At 49.3% G+C, this 26,334-nt stretch overlaps 1 protein-coding gene across 2 annotated transcripts in view; it reads right to left on the bottom strand.

Annotated features, from left to right (window-relative positions):
- Positions 1 to 26,334, bottom strand: part of LOC142907876 (protein NipSnap homolog 1-like) — a 74,816-nt gene that overhangs the window by 14,488 nt on the left and 33,994 nt on the right. The window contains exons 4-8 of one of the 2 annotated variants that reach the window (XM_076057781.1): positions 25,625 to 25,719; positions 19,842 to 19,912; positions 15,220 to 15,360; positions 10,504 to 10,535; positions 2,567 to 2,661 (exon numbers count right to left, since the gene is read on the bottom strand). In XM_076057781.1, the coding sequence (XP_075913896.1) occupies positions 2,567 to 2,661; positions 10,504 to 10,535; positions 15,220 to 15,360; positions 19,842 to 19,912; positions 25,625 to 25,719 (434 nt within the window). Of the gene's footprint in view, positions 1 to 2,566; positions 2,662 to 10,503; positions 10,536 to 15,219; positions 15,361 to 19,841; positions 19,913 to 25,624; positions 25,720 to 26,334 lie in introns of those variants that run through there. The other variant, XM_076057780.1, reaches the window with a different exon arrangement.

Genomic DNA, 26,334 nt, shown 5'->3' with positions numbered 1-26,334 from the left:
CACACATTACACACGTACACACACGTACACACACATTACACACACATTACACACGTACACACACGTACACACACACGTACACACACATTACACACGTACACACGTACATGTACACACACACACGTACACACACATTACACACGTACACACACACGTACACACACACGTACACACACACGTACACACACATTACACACGTACACACACACGTACACACACACGTACACACACATTACACACGTACACACACACGTACACACACATTACACACGTACACACACGTACACACACATTACACACGTACACACACATTACACACGTACACACACGTACACACACATTACACACGTACACACACACGTACACACACATTACACACGTACACACACGTACACACATTACACACGTACACACACATTACACACGTACACACGTACATGTACACACACACACGTACACACACATTACACACGTACACACACACGTACACACACACGTACACACACGTACACACACATTACACACGTACACACACATTACACACGTACACACGTACATGTACACACACACGTACACACACATTACACACGTACACACACACGTACACACACACGTACACACACGTACACACACATTACACACGTACACACGTACATGTACACACGTACACACACGTACACACACACACGTACACACACACATTACACACACACGTACACACACATTACACACGTACACACGTACATGTACACACACACACGTACACACACATTACACACGTACACACGTACATGTACACACACACACGTACACGTACACACACATACACACGTACATGTACACACACGTACACACACACACATACACACGTACATGTACACACACACGTGTACACACACATTACACACGTACACACGCGTGTACACACATTACAGACGAACACACACGTACACACACATGTACACACGTACACACACATGTACACACGTACACACGTACATGTACACACACATTACACACGTACACACACATTACACACGTACACACACGTACACACACATTACACACGTACACACGTACATGTACACACACACACGTACACGTACACACACATTACACACGTACACACGTACATGTACACACACACACACACGTACATGTACACACACATTACACACGTACACACACATTACACACGTACACACGTACATGTACACACACACACGTACACACACATACACACGTACACACGTACATGTACACACGTACACACACGTACACACACATTACACACACACACGTACACACACATTACACACGTACACACACGTACACACACATTACACACACACACGTACACACACGTACACACACACACGTACACACACGTACACACACACACGTACACACGTACACACACACGTGGACACACATTACACACACGTACACGTACACACACATTACACACGTACACACACATTACACACGTACACACGTACATGTACACACACACACACGTACACACACATTACACACGTACACACGTACATGTACACACATACACACGTACACACGTACATGTACACACACACACGTACACACACACACGTACACACACGTACACACGTACATGTACACACACACACGTACACACACATTACACACGTACACACGTACATGTACACACACACACGTACACACACACGTGTACACACATCACACACGTACACACGTACATGTACACACACACGTACACACACATACACACGTACATGTACACACACATTACACACGTACATGTACACACACACACGTACACGTACACACACATACACACGTACACACACACGTACACACACACGTACGCACACGTACACACACATTACACACGTACACACGTACATGTACACACACACGTACACGTACACACACATACACACGTACACACGTACATGTACACACACACACACGTACACACACATTACACACGTACACACGTACATGTACACACACACACGTGTACACACATTACACACGTACACACGTACATGTACACACACACGTACACACACATTACACACATACACACGTACACACGTACATGTACACACACACACGTACACGTACACACACATACGCACGTACATGTACACACACATTACACACGTACACACACATTACACACGTACACACGTACATGTACACACACACACACGTACACACACACACACATTACACACACACGTACACACACACACACGTGTACACACATTACACACGTACACACACACACGTACACACACACGTACACACACGTGTACACACACACACGTACACACACACATTACACACACATTACACACACACACACGTACACACACACATTATATACACACACACACATTACACACACACACACATTACACACACATTACACACACACACACACACAAATGACACACACACAGACACACACACGTGTACACACCCACTCACCCACCCACTCACCACTCACCCACCCACCCATCCCCCTCCCCCGTGCCAGGCTAGGTGCACGTGTGCTCACCCCACAGGTGATGCACGACATAGAGGTCTCCGATCTGAGAGAAGAATCCTCCGACCGGTTCGTCGTTATCCTGACGGTGGCGGATCGCCCGGGCCCTGAGTGTACACAAACACACACACAGTGTGTACACAGTGTACACACACACACACAGTGTACACACAGAGTACACACTGTGTGTACACAATGTACACACAGTACACACACAGTGTACACAAACACACACACACAGTGTGTACACAGTGTACACACTGTGTACACAGTGTATATACACAGTGTACACACGCAGTGTACACACAGAGTACACACAGTGTACACACAGTACACACAGAGTGTACACACAGTGTATACACACAGAGTACACAGTGTACACACAGAGTACACAGTGTATATACACACACAGTGTACACACAGTGTACACAAACACACACACAGTGTGTACACAGTGTACACACAGTGTATACACACACACAGTGTACACACAGTGTATACACACACACAGTGTACACACAGTACACACAGTGTACACACAGTGTATATACAGAGTACACACAGTATACACTGTGTGTGTACACACGGTACACACACAGTGTACACACACACACAGTGTACACACAGAGTACACACTGTGTGTACACAATGTACACACAGTACACACACAGTGTACACAAACACACACAGTGTACACAAACACACACACAGTGTGTACACACACAGTGTACACACAGTATATGTACACAGTGTACACACAAACACACACACAGTACACACAGTGTACACACAGTGTACACACAGTATATATACACAGTGTACACACAAACACACACAGTGTACACACAGTGTATATACAGAGTACACACAGTATACACTGTGTGTGTACACACAGTACACACACAGTATACACACACACACAGTGTACACACAGTACACAGTGTACACACACAGTGTACACACAGTACACACACAGTGTACACACACACACAGTGTACACACACAGTGTACACACACACAGAGTACACACACAGTGTACACACACACACAGTGTATACACAGAGTACACACAGTGTACACACACACAGTGTACACACACACACAGAGTGTACACAGTGTACATACAGTATACACACACAGTGTACACACACACACAGTGTACACACACAGTGTACACACACAGTGTACACAAACACACACACAGTGTACACACACAGTGTACACACAGAGTACACACACACACAGTGTACACACAGTGTACACACACAGTGTACACACACACAGTGTACACACAGAGTACACACACAGTGTACACACACAGTGTACACACACACACAGAGTACACACACAGTGTACACACACAGTGTACACACACAGAGTACACACAGAGTACACACACACACAGTGTACACACACACACACAGTGTACACACAGAGTACACACAGTGTACACACACACACAGTGTACACACACAGTGTACACACACAGTGTACACACAGTGTACACACAGAGTGTACACACACAGTGTACACACACAGTGTACACACACAGTGTACACAGTGTACACACAGAGTACACACAGAGTACACACACACAGTGCACACACACAGTGTACACACACACAGTGTACACACACAGAGTACACACAGAGTACACACAGTGTACACACACACAGAGTACACACACACAGTGTACACACACAGTGTACACACACACAGTGTACACAAACACACAGTGTACACAAACACACAGTGTACACACACACACACACAGTGTAAACACACACAGTGTACACACACACACACAGTGTACATACACACAGTGTACACAAACACAGTGTTCACATAGTGTACACAAACACAGTGTACACACACAGTACACACACACAGTGTACACACACAGCACACACACACAGTGTACACACACACACACAGTGTACACACACACACAGTGTACACACACACAGAGTACACACACACAGTGTACACACACAGTGTACACACACACAGTGTACACAAACACACAGTGTACACAAACACACAGTGTACACACACACACACACAGTGTAAACACACACAGTGTACACACACACAGTGTAAACACAGAGTGTACACACACACAGTGTACACACAGTATATACACACATAGTGTACACACAGTATATACACACATAGTGTACACACACACAGTGTACACACACAGTACACACACACAGTGTACACACAGAGTATATATACACAGTGTACACACACACACAGTGTACACACACAGTGTACACACACACACAGTGTACACACACACAGTGTATACACACACAGTGTACACACAGTACACACACAGTGTACACAAACACACACAGTGTACACACACAGTGTACACACACACAGTGTACACACAATACACACTATGTACACACACAGTGTACACAAACACAGTGTACACACAGAGTACACACGTAGTGTACACACACACAGTGTACACACAGAGTACACACAGAGTACACACACACAGTGTACACACACACACAGTGTACACACACACACAGTGTACACACAGTACACACAATGTACACACACACAGTGTACACACACACAGAGTACACACACAGTGTACACAAACACACAGAGTACACACAGAGTACACACACAGTGTACACACACACAGTGTACACACAGTGTACACACACAGTGTACACACACACAGTGTACACACAGTGTACACACACAGTGTACACACACACAAACACACACACATAGTGTACACACAGAGTACACACACAGTGTACACACACAGTGTACACACACACAGTGTATACACACACAGAGTACACACACAGTGTACACACACACAAACACACACACATAGTGTACACACAGTACACACACAGTGTACACACACACAGTGTACACACAGAGTACACACAGAGTACACACACACAGTGTACACACACACACAGTGTACACACACACACAGTGTACACACAGTACACACAATGTACACACACACAGTGTACACACACACACACAGTGTACACACACACACACAGTGTACACACACAGTGTAATCACACAGAGTACACACAGAGTACACACAGAGTACACACACACAAACACACACACAGTATACACACAGTACACACACACAGTGTACACACACAGTGTACACACACAAAGTGTACACAGTGTACACACACACAGTGTATACACACACAGAGTACACACACAGTGTACACACACACAAACACACACACAGTATACACACAATACACACACACAGTGTACACACACACAGTGTACACACACACAAAGTGTACACAGTGTACACACACACAGTGTACACACAGTATACACACAGTGCACACACAGAGTACACACACACTCAGTGTACACACACACAGTGTACACACACAGAGTACACACAGAGTACACACACAGTGTACACACACACAGAGTGTACACACAGTACACACAATGTACACAAACAGTGTACACAAACACACACAGTGTACACACACAGTATATATACACACACAGAGTACACACACACACAGTGTACACACACACAGAGTACACACAGATTATACACACAGTGTACACACACACAGTGTACACACACACAGAGTACACACAGATTATACACACAGTATACACACGCAGTGTACACACACACATAGTGTACACACAGTACACACAGTGCACACAAACAGTGTACACAAACACACACACACAGTGTACATACACACACAGTGTACACAAACACACACAGTGTACACACACACAGTGTACACACACAGAGTACACACAGAGTACACACACAGTGTACACACACAGTGTACACAAACACACACACAGTGTACACACACAGTGTACACAAACACACAGTACACACACAGTGTACACACACACAGTGTACACACACAGTGTACACAAACACAGTGTACACACACACATAGTGTACACACACACACAGAGTACACACAGTGTACACACACAGTACACACAGTATATATATATACACACACAGTGTACACAAACACACAGAGTACACACAGAGTACACACAGATTATACACACAGTGTACACACACACAGTGTACACACACACAGAGTACACACAGATTATACACACAGTGTACACACACACAGTGTACACACACAGTGTACACACACACACACAGAGTACACACACATACACAGTGTACACAAACACACACACAGAGTACACAAACACACACAGAGTACACACACAGTGTATACACACACAGTGTAAACACAGTGTACACACACACACAGTGTACACACACAGTGTACATACACACACAGTGTACACACACACAGTGTACACACACAGGTGAACACACACACAGATGAAGACACACACAGTGACACACACACACATGAACACACACACACAGGTGAAAATACACACACACAGTGTACACACACACACAGTGTACACACACAGTGTACACACACACAAACACACACACAGTATACACACAGTACACACACACAGTGTACACACACACAGTGTACACACACACAAAGTGTACACAGTGTACACACACACAGTGTACACACAGTATACACACAGTGCACACACAGAGTACACACACACTCAGTGTACACACACACAGTGTACACACACAGAGTACACACAGAGTACACACACACAGTGTACACACACACAGAGTGTACACACAGTACACACAATGTACACAAACAGTGTACACAAACACACACAGTGTACACGCACAGTATATATACACACACAGAGTACACACACACACAGTGTACACACACACAGAGTACACACAGATTATACAGTGTACACACACACAGTGTACACACACACAGAGTACACACAGATTATACACACAGTATACACACGCAGTGTACACACACACATAGTGTACACACAGTACACACAGTGCACACAAACAGTGTACACAAACACACACACAGTGTACATACACACACAGTGTACACAAACACACACAGTGTACACACACACAGTGTACACACACAGAGTACACACAGAGTACACACACAGTGTACACACACAGTGTACACAAACACACACACAGTGTACACACACAGTGTACACAAACACACAGTACACACAGTGTACACACACACAGTGTACACACACAGTGTACACAAACACAGTGTACACACACATAGTGTACACACACACACAGAGTACACACAGTGTACACACACAGTACACACAGTATATATATACACACACAGTGTACACAAACACACAGAGTACACACAGAGTACACACAGATTATACACACAGTGTACACACACACAGTGTACACACACACAGAGTACACACAGATTATACACACAGTGTACACACACACAGTGTACACACACAGTGTACACACACAGAGTACACACACATACACAGTGTACACAAACACACACACAGAGTACACAAACACACACAGAGTACACACACAGTGTATACACACACAGTGTAAACACAGTGTACACACACACACAGTGTACACACACAGTGTACATACACACACAGTGTACACACACAGTGTACACACACACAGAGTACACACAGTGTCCTCACACACACAGTGCATACACACACACACAGTGTACACACACACAGTGTACACACACACACACACAGAGTACACACACATTACACACACACAGTGTACACACACAGTGTACACACACACACACAGAGTACACACACATACACAGTGTACACAAACACACACACAGAGTACACAAACACACACAGAGTACACACACAGTGTATACACACAGTGTAAACACAGTGTACACACACACACAGTGTACACACACAGTGTACATACACACACAGTGTACACACACACAGTGTACACACACAGGTGAACACACACACAGATGAAGACACACACAGTGACACACACACACATGAACACACACACACAGGTGAAAATACACACACACAGTGTACACACACACACAGTGTACACACACAGTGTACACACACACAAACACACACACAGTATACACACAGTACACACACACAGTGTACACACACACAGTGTACACACACACAAAGTGTACACAGTGTACACACACACAGTGTACACACAGTATACACACAGTGCACACACAGAGTACACACACACTCAGTGTACACACACACAGTGTACACACACAGAGTACACACAGAGTACACACACACAGTGTACACACACACAGAGTGTACACACAGTACACACAATGTACACAAACAGTGTACACAAACACACACAGTGTACACGCACAGTATATATACACACACAGAGTACACACACACACAGTGTACACACACACAGAGTACACACAGATTATACAGTGTACACACACACAGTGTACACACACACAGAGTACACACAGATTATACACACAGTATACACACGCAGTGTACACACACACATAGTGTACACACAGTACACACAGTGCACACAAACAGTGTACACAAACACACACACAGTGTACATACACACACAGTGTACACAAACACACACAGTGTACACACACACAGTGTACACACACAGAGTACACACAGAGTACACACACAGTGTACACACACAGTGTACACAAACACACACACAGTGTACACACACAGTGTACACAAACACACAGTACACACAGTGTACACACACACAGTGTACACACACAGTGTACACAAACACAGTGTACACACACATAGTGTACACACACACACAGAGTACACACAGTGTACACACACAGTACACACAGTATATATATACACACACAGTGTACACAAACACACAGAGTACACACAGAGTACACACAGATTATACACACAGTGTACACACACACAGTGTACACACACACAGAGTACACACAGATTATACACACAGTGTACACACACACAGTGTACACACACAGTGTACACACACACACACAGAGTACACACACATACACAGTGTACACAAACACACACACAGAGTACACAAACACACACAGAGTACACACACAGTGTATACACACACAGTGTAAACACAGTGTACACACACACACAGTGTACACACACAGTGTACATACACACACAGTGTACACACACAGTGTACACACACACAGAGTACACACAGTGTCCTCACACACACAGTGCATACACACACACACAGTGTACACACACACAGTGTACACACACACACACACAGAGTACACACACATTACACACACACAGTTTACACACACACACAGAGTACTCTGTGTGTGTGTGTAAACTGTGTGTGTGTGTACACTGTGTGTGTACACTGTGTGTAAACTGTGTTTGTGTGTACACTGTGTGTGTACACTGTGTGTAAACTGTGTGTGTGTGTACACTGTGTGTGTACACTGTGTGTGTGTGTGTACACTGTGTGTGTGTGTGTACACTGTGTGTGTGTGTACACTGTGTGTGTACACTGTGTGTGTGTGTGTACACTGTGTGTGTGTGTGTACACTGTGTGTGTGTGTACACTGTGTGTGTACACTGTCTCTGTGTGTACACTGTGTGTGTGTACACTGTGTGTGTGTACACTGTGTGTGTACACTGTGTGTGTGTACACTGTGTGTGTGTGTACACTGTGTGTGTGCACTGTGTGTGTGTGTGTACACTGTGTGTGTGTAAACTGTGTGTGTGTACACTGTGTGTACACTGTGTGTGTGTACACTGTGTGTGTGTAAACTGTGTGTGTGTACACTGTGTGTACACTGTGTGTGTGTACACTGTGTGTGTGTGTACACTGTGTGTGTGTGTGTACACTGTCTGTGTGTACACTGTGTGTGTGCACTATGTATGTGTGCACTGTGTATACAGTGTGTATAGTGTATATACAGTGTGTGTACAGTATATACAGTGGTGCAGTGTATACAGTGTATACAGTATGTGTACAGTGTGTACAGTGTGTACAGTGTGTGTGCGTTTCTTACCAATTGTTCCCCCACTCGATCATGGTTCCAGGCTGTAAGAAGACACACAACACACTGTACACACACTGTACACATACTGTACAACACACGCACACAACACACACACAACACACACACAGCACACACAACACACACACAACACACACAACATACACACAACACACACACAAAACACACACACACAACACACACAACACACACACACAACACACATACACACCACACAAACAAATACAAAGCTCCCCCAGGTAGCCTGTAGCAGGCTGTAGGGACAAGTGCTGTGTTAGTAGCAGCAGCAGCGTCTATGAAGGCTACCGGCACTGTGGCTACACACACAGAGGAGGTGGGTGGTCAGCACCACCACGCCCGGCCGCCTTTGTCTCTCCCCCAGTGCTAGCGATGTTCACTGCACTACTACACCACCAGTACACCACCACTACTACACCACCACCACTACACCACCACCACCACTACACCACCACTACTACACCACCACTACACCACCAGTACACCACCACTACACCACCACTACTACACCACTACTACACCACCAGTACACCACCACTACTACACCACCACTACACCACCAGTACACCACCAGTACACCACCACTACACCAGCACCACTACACCACCACTACAACACCACTACTACACCACCACTACTACACCACCACTACTACACCACTACTACACCACCACTACTACACCACCACTACTACACCACTACTACACCACCACTACTACACCACTACTACACCACCACTACTACACCACCAGCACACCACCAGTACACCACCACTACAACACCACTACTACACCAGCACTACTACTACTACACCACCACTACTACACCACCACTACTACACCACCACTACTACACCACTACTACTACACCACCACTACTACACCACCACTACTACTACTACACCACCACTACTACACCACCACTACTACACCACTACTACTACACCACCACTACTACACCACCACTACTACTACTACACCACCACTACTACACCACCACTACTACACCACTACTACTACACCACCACTACTACACCACCACTACTACTACTACACCACCACTACTACACCACCACCACTACTACTACACCACCACCACTACTACACCACTACTACTACACCACCACTACTACACCACCACCACTACTACACCACCACTACTACACCACCACTACTACTACACCACCACTACTACACCACCACCACCACTACACCACCACTACTACTACACCACTACTACTACACCACCACTACTACACCACCACCACTACTACTACTACACCACCACCACTACTACACCACTACTACTACACCACCACTACTACACCACTACTACACCACCACTACTACACCACCACCACCACTACTACTACACCACTACTACTACACCACCACTACTACACCACCACCACTACTATTACACCACCACCACTACGACACCACTACTACTACTACACCACCACTACTACACCAGTACTACACCACCACTACTACACCACCACCACTACTACACCACCACTACTACACCACCACTACTACTACACCACCACTACTACACCACCACCACTACTACTATACCACCACCACTACTACACCACTACTACTACACCACAACTACTACACCACTACTACACCACCACTACTACATCACCACCACTACTACACCACCACTACTACACCACCACTACTACTACACCACCACTACTACACCATCACTACTACACCACTACTACACCACCACTACTACACCACCACTACTACACCACTACTACACCACCACTACTACACCATTACTACACCACCACTACTACACCACCAGCACACCACCAGTACACCACCACTACTACTACACCGGCACTACTACTACACCACCACTACTACACCACTACTACACCACCACTACTACACCACCACACCACCACTACTACTATTACACCACTACTACACCACTACTACTACACCACCACTACTACACCACCACCACTACTACTACACCACCACTACTACACCACCACCACTACTACACCACCACTACTACACCACCACTACTACACCAGTACTACACCACCACTACTACACCACCACTACTACTACACCACCACTACTACACCACCACCACTACTACTATACCACCACCACTACTACACCACTACTACTACACCACCACTACTACACCACTACTACACCACCACTACTACTACCACTACTACTACACCACTACTACACCACCACTACTACTACACCACCACCACTACTACACCACCACTACTACACCACCACTACTACACCATCACCACTACACCACCACCACTACACCACTACTACTACACCACCACCACCACTACACCACCACTACTACACCACCACCACTACTACACCACCACTACTACACCACCACCACCACTACACCACCACTACTACTACACCACTATTACTACACCACCACTACTACACCATCACCACTACACCTCCACCACTACACCACCACTACTACACCACCACTACTACACCACTACTACTACACCACCACCACCACTACACCACCACTACTACACCACCACCACCACTACTACACCACTACTACAGCACCACTACTACACCACCACTACTACACCACCACCACCACTACACCACCACCACTACTACACCACTACTACACCACCACTACTACACCACCAGTACACCAGCACTACACCAGCACTACACACCGCTACACCAGCTACTGCTCATTTGAGGCTGAGTCGACCTAGGGGAGGCCCAAGACCGGTTCAGAGAATCGTCACTGGCGGTGTTGGCCGTGAGCGGGAATCGAACTCAGGTCGCCGGGTTCGTAGTGCAGCGTAGCGCTACCTGCTACACTACACACACATACAGACACATATATACACATATACACACACAAACACATATATACACACATATACACATGCATATATACATATACACACACATATATACAGACATACACACACGCACGCACACACGCGCGTGTACACACAGACACACTCACAGACACACACACGGACACACACACGGACACACATGTACACACAGACACACAGACACACACACACAGACACACACACACCTCTCTCCCGTGTCTCCCCCCCGTGTCTCCCCGTGTCTCCCCCCGTGTCTCCCCCCGTGTCTCCCCCGTGTCTCCCCGTGTCTCCTTCCCCGTGTCTCCCCGTGTCTCTCTCCCCGTGTCTCCCCGTGTCTCCCCCCGTGTCTCCCCCCGTGTCTCCCCCGTGTCTCCCCGTGTCTCCCCGTGTCTCCCCCCCCCGTGTCTCCCCGTGTCTCTCCCCGTGTCTCCCCCGTGTCTCCCCGTGTCTCCCCGTGTCTCCCCGTGTCTCTCCCCGTGTCTCCCCCGTGTCTCCCCCCGTGTCTCCCCCGTGTCTCCCCGTGTCTCCCCGTGTCTCCCCCCCCGTGTCTCCCCGTGTCTCTCCCCGTGTCTCCCCCGTGTCTCCCCGTGTCTCCCCGTGTCTCTCCCCGTGTCTCCCCCGTGTCTCCCCGTGTCTACCCCGTGTCTCCCCGTGTCTCCCCGTGTCTCCCCCCGTGTCTCCCCCGTGTCTCCCCCCGTGTCTCCCCGTGTCTCCCCCCGTGTCTCCTCCCCCCGTGTCTCCTCCCCTCGTGTCTCCTCCCCGTGTCTCCCCGTGTCTCTCTCCCCGTGTCTCTCTCCCCGTGTCTCCCCCCGTGTCTCCCCGTCTCTCCCCGTGTCTCCCCCCGTGTCTCCCCCCGTGTCTCTCTCTCCGTGTCTCCCCCCCCGTGTCTCCCCCCGTGTCCCCCCGTGTCTCTCTCCCCGTGTCTCCCTGTGTCTCTCTCCCCGTGTCTCTCTCCCCGTGTCTCCCCCCGTGTCTCTCTCCCCGTGTCTCCCTCGCCGTGTCTCCCCGTGTCTCCCCGTGTCTCCCCCCGTGTCTCCCCGTGTCTCCTCCCCCCCGTGTCTCTCCTCCCCCCCCGTGTCTCCCCCGTGTCTCTCCCGGTGTCTCTCCCCCCGTGTCTCCCCGTGTCTCCCCGTGTCTCTCTCCCCGTGTCTCCCCGTGTCTCTCCTCCCTGTGTCTCCCCCGTGTCTCCCCGTGTCTCCCCCCGTGTCTCTCCCCGTGTCTCTCTCCCCGTGTCTCCCCGTGTCTCCCCCGTGTCTCCCCGTGTCTCTCTCCCCGTGTCTCTCTCCCCGTGTCTCCCCGTGTCTCTCCTCCCCGTGTCTCCCCGTGTCTCCCCCCGTGTCTCTCTCCCCGTGTCTCCCCCGTGTCTCCCCGTGTCTCCCCGTGTCTCTCCTCCCTGTGTCTCCCCCGTGTCTCCCCGTGTCTCCCCGTGTCTCTCCTCCCCGTGTCTCCCCGTGTCTCTCCTCCCCGTGTCTCCCCGTGTCTCTCCTCCCCGTGTCTCCCCGTGTCTCCCCGTGTCTCCCCGTGTCTCTCCCCCCGTGTCTCTCCCCCCGTGTCTCCCCCCGTGTCTCCCCGTGTCTCCCCCCGTGTCTCTCCTCCCCCCCCGTGTCTCTCCCCGTGTCTCCCCGTGTCTCCCCGTGTCTCCCCGTGTCTCTCCCCGTGTCTCCCCGTGTCTCTCCCTCCCCGTGTCTCCCTCCCCGTCTCTCCCCGTGTCTCTCTCCCCGTGTCTCCCCGTGTCTCCCCGTGTCTCTCCCTCCCCGTGTCTCCCCGTGTCTCCCCCCGTGTCTCTCCTCCCCCCCGTGTCTCCGTACCCGCAGCTGGTAGGTTCGCAACTCGTAGATGAAGGGTCCCTTGCGAGGCCGTGGCTCGTTCCAGAAGGTGAACTCCAGCAGGAGCTGGTTCCTGCGGGACATCAACATCTTGCTACGCTCTTGACGGAACTCGGCAAACTCCTGGAGAGAGAGATGGAGAGAGAGAGAGATCTTGTTACACTCCTGTGGGAGAGAGAGAGAGACATCTTGCTACGCTCCTGACGGAACTCGGCAAACTCCTGGGGAGAGAGAGAGGGGAGAGAGATCTTGTTACACTCCTGTGGGAGAGAGAGAGAGACATCTTGTTACGTTACTGGGAGAGAGAGAGAGACATCTTGTTACGCTACTGGGAGAGAGAGAGACATCTTGCTACGCTCCTGACGGAACTCGGCAAACTCCTGGGGAGAGAGAGAGGGGAGAGAGATCTTGTTACACTCCTGTGGGAGAGAGAGAGAGAGACATCTTGTTACGTTACTGGGAGAGAGAGAGAGACATCTTGTTACGTTACTGGGAGAGAGAGAGACATCTTGCTACGCTCTTGACGGAACTCGGCAAACTCCTGGGGGAGAGAGAGAGACATCTTGTTACACTCCTGTGGGAGAGAGAGAGAGACATCTTGCTACGCTCTTGACGGAACTCGGCAAACTCCTGGGGGAGGGAGAGAGAGGGGAGAGAGAGAGAGACATCTTGTTACGCTCTTGACGGAACTCGGCAAACTCCTGGGGAGAGAGAGAGAGAGAGGGAGAGAGAGACATCTTGTTACGTTACTGGGAGAGAGAGAGACATCTTGTTACGTTACTGGGAGAGAGAGAGAGACATCTTGCTACGCTCTTGACGGAACTCGGCAAACTCCTGGGGAGAGAGAGAGAGAGGGAGAGGGAGAGAGAGATCTTGTTACGCTCCTGTGGGAGAGAGAGAGAGAGACATCTTGCTACGCTCTTGACGGAACTCGGCAAACTCCTGGGGAGAGAGAGAGAGAGATCTTGTTACACTCCTGTGGGAGAGAGAGAGAGAGACATCTTGCTACGCTCTTGACGGAACTCGGCAAACTCCTGGAGAGAGAGATGGAGAGAGAGAGAGATCTTGTTACACTCCTGTGGGAGAGAGAGAGAGAGACATCTTGTTACGTTACTGGGAGAGAGAGAGAGAGACATCTTGCTACGCTCCTGACGGAACTCGGCAAACTCCTGGGGAGAGAGAGAGAGAGATGGAGAGAGAGAGACATCTTGCTACGCTCTTGACGGAACTCGGCAAACTCCTGGGGAGAGAGAGAGAGAGAGGGAGAGAGAGACATCTTGTTACGTTACTGGGAGAGAGAGAGAGACATCTTGTTACACTCCTGTGGGAGAGAGAGAGAGACATCTTGCTACGCTCTTGACGGAACACGGCAAACTCCTGGGGAGAGAGAGAGAGAGATGGAGAGAGAGAGACATCTTGCTACGCTCTTGACGGAACTCGGCAAACTCCTGGAGAGAGAGATGGAGAGAGAGAGATATCTTGTTACACTCCTGTGGGAGAGAGAGAGAGACATCTTGCTACGCTCTTGACGGAACTCGGCAAACTCCTGGGGAGAGAGAGAGAGAGATGGAGAGAGAGAGACATCTTGCTACGCTCTTGACGGAACTCGGCAAACTCCTGGAGAGAGAGATGGAGAGAGAGAGACATCTTGTTACACTCCTGTGGGAGAGAGAGAGAGACATCTTGCTACGCTCTTGACGGAACTCGGCAAACTCCTGGGGAGAGAGAGAGAGAGATGGAGAGAGAGAGACATCTTGCTACGCTCTTGACGGAACTCGGCAAACTCCTGGAGAGAGAGATGGAGAGAGAGAGACATCTTGTTACACTCCTGTGGGAGAGAGAGAGAGACATCTTGCTACGCTCTTGACGGAACTCGGCAAACTCCTGGGGAGAGAGAGAGAGAGATGGAGAGAGAGAGACATCTTGCTACGCTCTTGACGGAACTCGGCAAACTCCTGGAGAGAGAGATGGAGAGAGAGAGATATCTTGTTACACTCCTGTGGGAGAGAGAGAGAGACATCTTGTTACACTCCTGTGGGAGAGAGAGAGAGACATCTTGCTACGCTCTTGACGGAACTCGGCAAACTCCTGGGGAGAGAGAGAGAGAGATGGAGAGAGAGAGACATCTTGCTACGCTCTTGACGGAACTCGGCAAACTCCTGGAGAGAGAGATGGAGAGAGAGAGATATCTTGTTACACTCCTGTGGGAGAGAGAGAGAGACATCTTGTTACACTCCTGTGGGAGAGAGAGAGAGACATCTTGCTACGCTCTTGACGGAACACGGCAAACTCCTGGGGAGAGAGAGAGAGAGAGGGAGAGAGAGAGACATCTTGCTACGCTCTTGACGGAACTCGGCAAACTCCTGGGGAGAGAGAGAGAGAGGGAGAGAGAGAGACATCTTGTTACGTTACTGGGAGAGAGAGAGAGAGAGACATCTTGCTACGCTCTTGACGGAACTCGGCAAACTCCTGGGGAGAGAGAGAGAGAGATCTTGTTACGCTCCTGTGGGAGAGAGAGAGAGAGAGACATCTTGCTACGCTCTTGACGGAACTCGGCAAACTCCTGGGGAGAGAGAGAGAGAGGGAGAGAGAGAGACATCTTGTTACGTTACTGGGAGAGAGAGAGAGACATCTTGTTACGTTACTGGGAGAGAGAGAGAGAGAGACATCTTGCTACGCTCTTGACGGAACTCGGCAAACTCCTGGGGAGAGAGAGAGAGAGGGAGAGAGAGAGAGAGACATCTTGTTACACTCCTGTGGGAGAGAGAGAGAGACATCTTGTTACGTTACTGGGAGAGAGAGAGAGACATCTTGTTACGTTACTGAGAGAGAGAGAGAGACATCTTGTTACGTTACTGGGAGAGAGAGAGAGAGACATCTTGTTACTTTACTGGGAGAGAGAGAGACATCTTGTTACGTTACTGGGAGAGAGAGAGAGACATCTTGTTACGTTACTGAGAGAGAGAGAGACATCTTGTTACGTTACTGGGAGAGAGAGAGAGACATCTTGTTACGTTACTGGGAGAGAGAGAGAGACATCTTGTTACGTTACTGAGAGAGAGAGAGAGACATCTTGTTACGTTACTGGGAGAGAGAGAGAGACATCTTGCTACGCTCTTGACGGAACTCGGCAAACTCCTGGGGAGAGAGAGAGGGGAGAGAGAGAGACATCTTGTTACGTTACTGGGAGAGAGAGAGAGACATCTTGTTACGTTACTGGGAGAGAGAGAGAGAGAGAGACATCTTGTTACGTTACTGGGAGAGAGAGAGAGACATCTTGTTACGTTACTGGGAGAGAGAGAGACATCTTGTTACGTTACTGGGAGAGAGAGAGAGAGAGACATCTTGTTACGTTACTGGGAGAGAGAGAGAGACATCTTGTTACGTTACTGGGAGAGAGAGAGAGACATCTTGTTACGTTACTGGGAGAGAGAGAGAGAGAGACATCTTGTTACGTTACTGGGAGAGAGAGAGACATCTTGTTACGTTACTGGGAGAGAGAGAGAGAGAGACATCTTGTTACGTTACTGGGAGAGAGAGAGAGAGACATCTTGTTACGTTACTGGGAGAGAGAGAGAGAGAGACATCTTGTTACGTTACTGAGAGAGAGAGAGAGACATCTTGTTACGTTACTGGGAGAGAGAGAAAGAGAGACATCTTGTTACGTTACTGGGAGAGAGAGAGAGACATCTTGTTACGTTACTGGGAGAGAGAGAGAGAGACATCTTGTTACGTTACTGGGAGAGAGAGAGAGAGACATCTTGTTACGTTACTGGGAGAGAGAGAGAGACATCTTGTTACGTTACTGGGAGAGAGAGAGAGACATCTTGTTACGTTACTGGGAGAGAGAGAGAGACATCTTGTTACGTTACTGGGAGAGAGAGAGAGACATCTTGTTACGTTACTGGGAGAGAGAGAGAGAGACATCTTGTTACGTTACTGAGAGAGATAGAGAGACATCTTGTTACGTTACTGGGAGAGAGAGAGAGAGACATCTTGTTACGTTACTGGGAGAGAGAGAGAGAGAGACATCTTGTTACGTTACTGGGAGAGAGAGAGAGAGAGACATCTTGTTACGTTACTGGGAGAGAGAGAGAGACATCTTGTTACGTTACTGGGAGAGAGAGAGAGACATCTTGTTACGTTACTGGGAGAGAGAGAGAGAGACATCTTGTTACGTTACTGGGAGAGAGAGAGACATCTTGTTACGTTACTGGGAGAGAGAGGGAGAGAGAGACATCTTGTTACGTTACTGGGAGAGAGAGAGAGAGAGAGACATCTTGTTACGTTACTGGGAGAGAGAGAGAGACATCTTGTTACGTTACTGGGAGAGAGAGAGAGATGGCGTTACCGTGGTGACGACGATGACGTTACCGCGGTGACGACGATGACGTTACCGTGGTGACGACGATGACGTTACCGTGGTGACGACGATGGCGTTACCGCGGTGACGACGATGGCGTTACCGTGGTGACGACGATGACGTTACCGTGGTGACGACGATGACGTTACCGCGGTGACGACGATGACGTTACCGTGGTGACGACGATGGCGTTACCGCGGTGACGACGATGACGTTACCGTGGTGACGACGATGACGTTACCTTGTCCTTCTTGAGTTCGTTCATGACGGTGGTGAGGCTGGGGTAACCTCCCGAGTAACTCCACAGGTGAACTACAAAGGCACAGGCAAAGGTCCCCCGTGTAGCCCACGCAGGATGTAGGGGCAAGTGCTGATCACTCACTCACACACTCATACACTCACTCACTCACTCATACACTCACTCATACACTCACTCACTCATACACTCACTCACTCATACACTCACTCACTCATACACTCACTCACTCATACACTCACTCACTCATACACTCACTCACTCACTCATACACTCACTCATACACACACTCACTCATACACTCACTCACTCATACACTCACTCACTCACTCATACACTCACTCATACACTCACTCACTCATACACTCACTCACTCATACACTCACTCACTCATACACTCACTCACACACTCACTCATACACTCACTCATACACTCACTCACTCACCCACTCACCTACTCATACACTCACTCATACACTCACTCACTCACCCACTCACCTACTCATACACTCACTCACACACTCACTCATACACTCACTCATACACTCACTCACTCACCCACTCACCTACTCATACACTCACTCATACACTCACTCACTCACCCACTCACCTACTCATACACTCACTCACACACTCACTCATACAATCACTCATACACTCACTCACTCACCCACTCACCTACTCATACACTCACTCATACACTCACTCACTCACCCACTCACCTACTCATACACTCACTCATATACTGGGGTAACCTCCCGAGTAACTCCACAGGTGAACTACAAAGGCACAGGCAAAGGTCCCCCGTGTAGCCCACGCAGGATGTAGGGGCAAGTGCAGATCACTCACTCACACACACACTCACTCATACACTCACTCATACACTCATACACTCACTCACTCACTCATACACTCACTCATACACTCACTCATACACTCACTCATACACTCACTCACTCATACACTCACTCATACACTCACTCACTCACTCATACACTCACTCATACACTCATACACTCACTCATACACTCACTCACTCATACACTCACTCACTCATACACTCACTCACTCATACACTCACTCACTCACTCATACACTCACTCACTCACTCATACACTCACTCACTCATACACTCACTCACTCATACACTCACTCATACACTCACTCACTCACTCATACACTCACTCATACACTCACTCACTCATACACTCACTCACTAACACACACACTCACACACTCACTCACTCACCCACTCACTCACTCACACACTCACACAATCACACACTCACTCATTCACCCACTCACTCACACACTCACTCATACACTTACTCACACACTCACTCATTAATTCACTCATTCATACACTCACACACTCACTCATTCACACACTCACTCACACACTCACAAACTCACTCACTCACACACACACACACTCACACACCCACTCACTCACTCATACACTCACTCACACACACACTCACACACTCATTCACAAACACTCACACACTCACACACTCAAAACACTAATACACTCACACACTCACTCCCTAACTCATTCACACACTCACTCATTAATTCACTCACTCACTCACTCATAGACTGAGTGTGTGAGTGAGTTTGTGAGTGTGTGAGTGTGTGAGTGAGTGTATGAGTGTGTGAGTGAGTGAATGTGTGAGTGAGTTAGTGGTGAGTGAGTTAGTGGTGAGTGAGTGAGTGTGTGAGCGAGTGGTGAGTGAGTGAGTGAGCGAGTGGTGAGTGAGTGAGCGAGTGATGAGTGAGTGTGTGAGTGTGTGAGTGAGTGAGTGGGTGAGTGGGTGAGTGAGCGAGTGAGTGAGTGGTGAGTGAGTGAGTGGTGAGTGAGTGGTGAGTGACTGAGCGAGTGGTGAGTGAGTAAGTGAGTGAGTGAGCGAGTGAGTGAGTGTGTGAGCGAGTGAGTTAGTGGTGAGTGAGTGAGAGTGTGAGCGAGTGAGTGAGTGAGCGAGTGAGTGAGTGGTGAGTGAGTGGTGTGTGAGTGAGTGGTGAGTGAGTGGTGTGTGAGTGAGTGGTGAGTGAGTGGTGTGTGAGTGAGTGGTGAGTGAGTGGTGAGTGAGTGGTGTGTGAGTGAGTGGTGAGTGAGTGGTGAGTGAGTGGTGTGTGAGTGAGTGAGCGAGTGAGTGGTGTGTGAGTGAGCGGTGAGTGAGTGAGTGAGTGGTGAGTGAGTGAGTGAGTGGGTCAGTGAGTGAGTGGTGTGTGAGTGAGCGAGTGGTGTGTGAGTGAGTGAGTGGTGAGTGAGTGAGTGGTGAGTGAGTGGTGAGTGTTACTCACCTGCCTGGTCCTGCTCTCCGTACCAGTGAGTGAGTGAGTCAGTGGTGAGTGAGTGAGCGAGTGGTGAGTGAGTGAGTGGTGAGTGAGTGAGTGGGTCAGTGAGTGAGTGGTGAGTGAGTGAGTGAGTGGTGAGTGAGTGAGTGGTGAGTGAGTGAGTGGTGAGTGAGTGAGCGAGTGGTGAGTGAGTGAGTGGTGAGTGAGTGTGTGAGCGAGTAAGTTAGTGGTGAGTGAGTGAGTGTGTGAGCGAGTGAGTGAGTGAGCGAGTGAGTGAGTGGTGAGTGAGTGGTGTGTGAGTGAGTGGTGAGTGAGTGGTGTGTGAGTGAGTGGTGAGTGAGTGGTGAGTGAGTGGTGTGTGAGTGAGTGGTGAGTGAGTGGTGAGTGAGTGGTGAGTGAGTGGTGTGTGAGTGAGTGAGCGAGTCGTGAGTGTGTGGTGAGTGAGTGGTGAGTGAGTGGTGAGTGAGTGGTGAGTGAGTGAGTGGTGAGTGAGTGGTGAGTGGTGAGTGAGTGGTGAGTGAGTGGTGAGTGAGTGAGTGGTGAGTGAGTGAGTGGTGAGTGGTGAGTGAGTGGTGAGTGAGTGAGTGAGTGGTGAGTGAGCGAGTGAGTGAGTGGTGAGTGAGTGGTGAGTGAGTGAGTGGTGAGTGAGTGGTGAGTGAGTGGTGAGTGGTGAGTGAGTGAGTGGTGAGTGAGTGGTGAGTGAGTGGTGAGTGAGTGAGTGAGTGGTGAGTGAGTGGTGAGTGAGTGAGTGAGTGGTGAGTGAGTGGTGAGTGAGTGGTGAGTGAGTGAGTGGTGAGTGAGTGGTGAGTGAGTGGTGAGTGTTACTCACCTGCCTGGTCCTGCTCTCCGTACCAGGTGTTAGTGGTGAGTGAGTGGTGAGTGAGTGAGTGGTGAGTGAGTGAGTGAGTGGTGAGTGGTGAGTGAGTGAGTGAGTGGTGAGTGAGTGAGTGAGTGGTGAGTGGTGAGTGAGTGGTGAGTGGTGAGTGAGTGAGTGGTGAGTGAGTGGTGAGTGAGTGGTGAGTGGTGAGTGAGTGGTGAGTGAGTGGTGAGTGAGTGGTGAGTGAGTGAGTGAGTGGTGAGTGGGTGAGTGAGTGGTGAGTGGTGAGTGAGTGGTGAGTGAGTGAGTGGTGAGTGAGTGGTGAGTGAGTGAGTGGTGAGTGGTGAGTGAGTGGTGAGTGAGTGGTGAGTGAGTGAGTGGTGAGTGGTGAGTGAGTGAGTGGTGAGTGAGTGGTGAGTGGTGAGTGAGTGGTGAGTGAGTGGTGAGTGAGTGGTGAGTGAGTGGTGAGTGGTGAGTGAGTGGTGAGTGAGTGGTGAGTGAGTGGTGAGTGAGTCGTGAGTGTTACTCACCTGCCTGGTCCTGCTCTCCATACCAGGTGTTAGTGGTGAGTGAGTGGTGAGTGAGTGGTGAGTGAGTGAGTGGTGAGTGAGTGGTGAGTGAGTGAGTGAGTGGTGAGTGAGTGAGTGGTGAGTGGTGAGTGAGTGGTGAGTGAGTGGTGAGTGAGTGGTGAGTGGTGAGTGAGTGGTGAGTGAGTGAGTGAGTGGTGAGTGAGTGGTGAGTGGTGAGTGAGTGGTGAGTGAGTGGTGAGTGAGTGAGTGAGTGGTGAGTGAGTGAGTGGTGAGTGAGTGGTGAGTGAGTGGTGAGTGAGTGGTGAGTGAGTGAGTGAGTTAGTAAGCGAGTGAGTGAGTGGTGAGTGAGTGGTGAGTGAGTGGTGAGTGAGTGGTGAGTGAGTGAGTGAGTGGTGAGTGAGTGGTGAGTGTTACTCACCTGCCTGGTCCTGCTCTCCGTACCAGGTGTTAGTGGTGAGTGAGTGGTGAGTGAGTGGTGAGTGAGTGAGTGGTGAGTGAGTGGTGAGTGAGTGGTGAGTGAGTGGTGAGTGAGTGAGTGGTGAGTGAGTGGTGAGTGAGTGGTGAGTGAGTGAGTGGTGAGTGAGTGGTGAGTGAGTGAGTGAGTGGTGAGTGAGTGGTGAGTGAGTGGTGAGTGAGTGGTGAGTGAGTGAGTGAGTGGTGAGTGAGTGGTGAGTGAGTGAGTGGTGAGTGGTGAGTGAGTGGTGAGTGAGTGGTGAGTGAGTGAGTGGTGAGTGAGTGGTGAGTGGTGAGTGAGTGGTGAGTGAGTGAGTGGTGAGTGAGTGGTGAGTGAGTGGTGAGTGAGTGGTGAGTGAGTGGTGAGTGAGTGAGTGAGTGGTGAGTGAGTGAGTGAGTGGTGAGTGAGTGGTGAGTGAGTGGTGAGTGAGTGAGTGAGTGGTGAGTGAGTGAGTGGTGAGTGAGTGGTGAGTGAGTGGTGAGTGAGTGGTGAGTGAGTGGTGAGTGTTACTCACCTGCCTGGTCCTGCTCTCCATACCAGGTGTTAGTGGTGAGTGAGTGGTGAGTGAGTGGTGAGTGGTGAGTGAGTGAGTGGTGAGTGAGTGGTGAGTGAGTGGTGAGTGAGTGGTGAGTGAGTGAGTGGTGAGTGAGTGGTGAGTGAGTGGTGAGTGAGTGAGTGGTGAGTGAGTGGTGAGTGAGTGAGTGGTGAGTGAGTGGTGAGTGAGTGGTGAGTGAGTGGTGAGTGAGTGGTGAGTGAGTGGTGAGTGGTGAGTGGTGAGTGAGTGGTGAGTGAGTGGTGAGTGGTGAGTGAGTGGTGAGTGAGTGGTGAGTGAGTGGTGAGTGAGTGGTGAGTGAGTGGTGAGTGAGTGAGTGAGTGGTGAGTGAGTGGTGAGTGAGTGGTGAGTGAGTGGTGAGTGAGTGAGTGGTGAGTGAGTGGTGAGTGAGTGGTGAGTGAGTGAGTGGTGAGTGAGTGGTGAGTGAGTGGTGAGTGAGTGGTGAGTGAGTGGTGAGTGAGTGAGTGGTGAGTGAGTGGTGAGTGAGTGGTGAGTGAGTGAGTGGTGAGTGAGTGGTGAGTGAGTGGTGAGTGAGTGGTGAGTGAGTGAGTGGTGAGTGAGTGGTGAGTGAGTGGTGAGTGAGTGAGTGGTGAGTGAGTGAGTGAGTGGTGAGTGAGTGGTGAGTGAGTGGTGAGTGAGTGGTGAGTGAGTGGTGAGTGGTGAGTGAGTGGTGAGTGAGTGGTGAGTGAGTGGTGAGTGTTACTCACCTGCCTGGTCCTGCTCTCCGTACCAGGTGTTAGTGGTGAGTGAGTGGTGAGTGAGTGGTGAGTGAGTGGTGAGTGGTGAGTGAGTGGTGAGTGAGTGGTGAGTGAGTGGTGAGTGAGTGAGTGGTGAGTGAGTGAGTGGTGAGTGGTGAGTGAGTGGTGAGTGGTGAGTGAGTGGTGAGTGAGTGAGTGGTGAGTGAGTGGTGAGTGAGTGGTGAGTGAGTGGTGAGTGAGTGGTGAGTGGGTGAGTGGTGAGTGAGTGGTGAGTGTTACTCACCTGCCTGGTCCTGCTCTCCATACCAGGTGTTAGTGGTGAGTGAGTGGTGAGTGGTGAGTGAGTGGTGAGTGAGTGAGTGGTGAGTGAGTGGTGAGTGAGTGAGTGAGTGGTGAGTGAGTGGTGAGTGTTACTCACCTGCCTGGTCCTGCTCTCCATACCAGGTGTTAAAGCTTCCCACCAACTCCGTGGGGAGTTCCGGATTGTCGTGAATCTTGGGCAGCATCTCAGTGCTGTGGTCAACAACATCAACAACAACCATCAACAACAACAACAACCATCAACAACAACCATCAACAACAACAACAACAGTTAACAACAACAACAACCATCAACAACAGTCAACAACAACAACAACCGTCAACAACAACAACAAGCGTCAACAACAACCATCAACAACAACAACAACAACCATCAACAACAACAACCATCAACAACAACAACAACAACAACCATCAACAACAACAACAACAACCATCAACAACAACAACAACCATCAACAACAACAACAACCATCAACAACAAGCGTCAACAACAACAACAACCATCAACAACAACAACAACCATCAACAACAACCATCAACAACAACAACAGTCAACAACAACAACAACCATCAACAACAGTCAACAACAACAACAACCGTCAACAACAACAACAAGCGTCAACAACAACCATCAACAACAACAACAACAACCATCAACAACAACAACCATCAACAACAACAACAACAACCGTCAACAACAACAAGCATCAACAACAACAACAACCACCATCACCAACAACAACCACCATCATCATCAACACGTGTGTGTGTACACTGTGTGTGTGTGTACACTGTGTGTGTGTG

The sequence above is a fragment of the Petromyzon marinus genome, chromosome 84 (genome assembly GCF_048934315.1).
Source record: "Petromyzon marinus isolate PM22_M1 ecotype Great Lakes invasive population chromosome 84, UKy_Petmar_22M1.pri1.0, whole genome shotgun sequence".
NCBI classification, from domain to species: Eukaryota; Metazoa; Chordata; class Hyperoartia; order Petromyzontiformes; family Petromyzontidae; genus Petromyzon; species Petromyzon marinus.
Note: the sequence above shows the minus strand (reverse complement) of the source record. Positions and strands in the feature narration are given on the sequence as shown.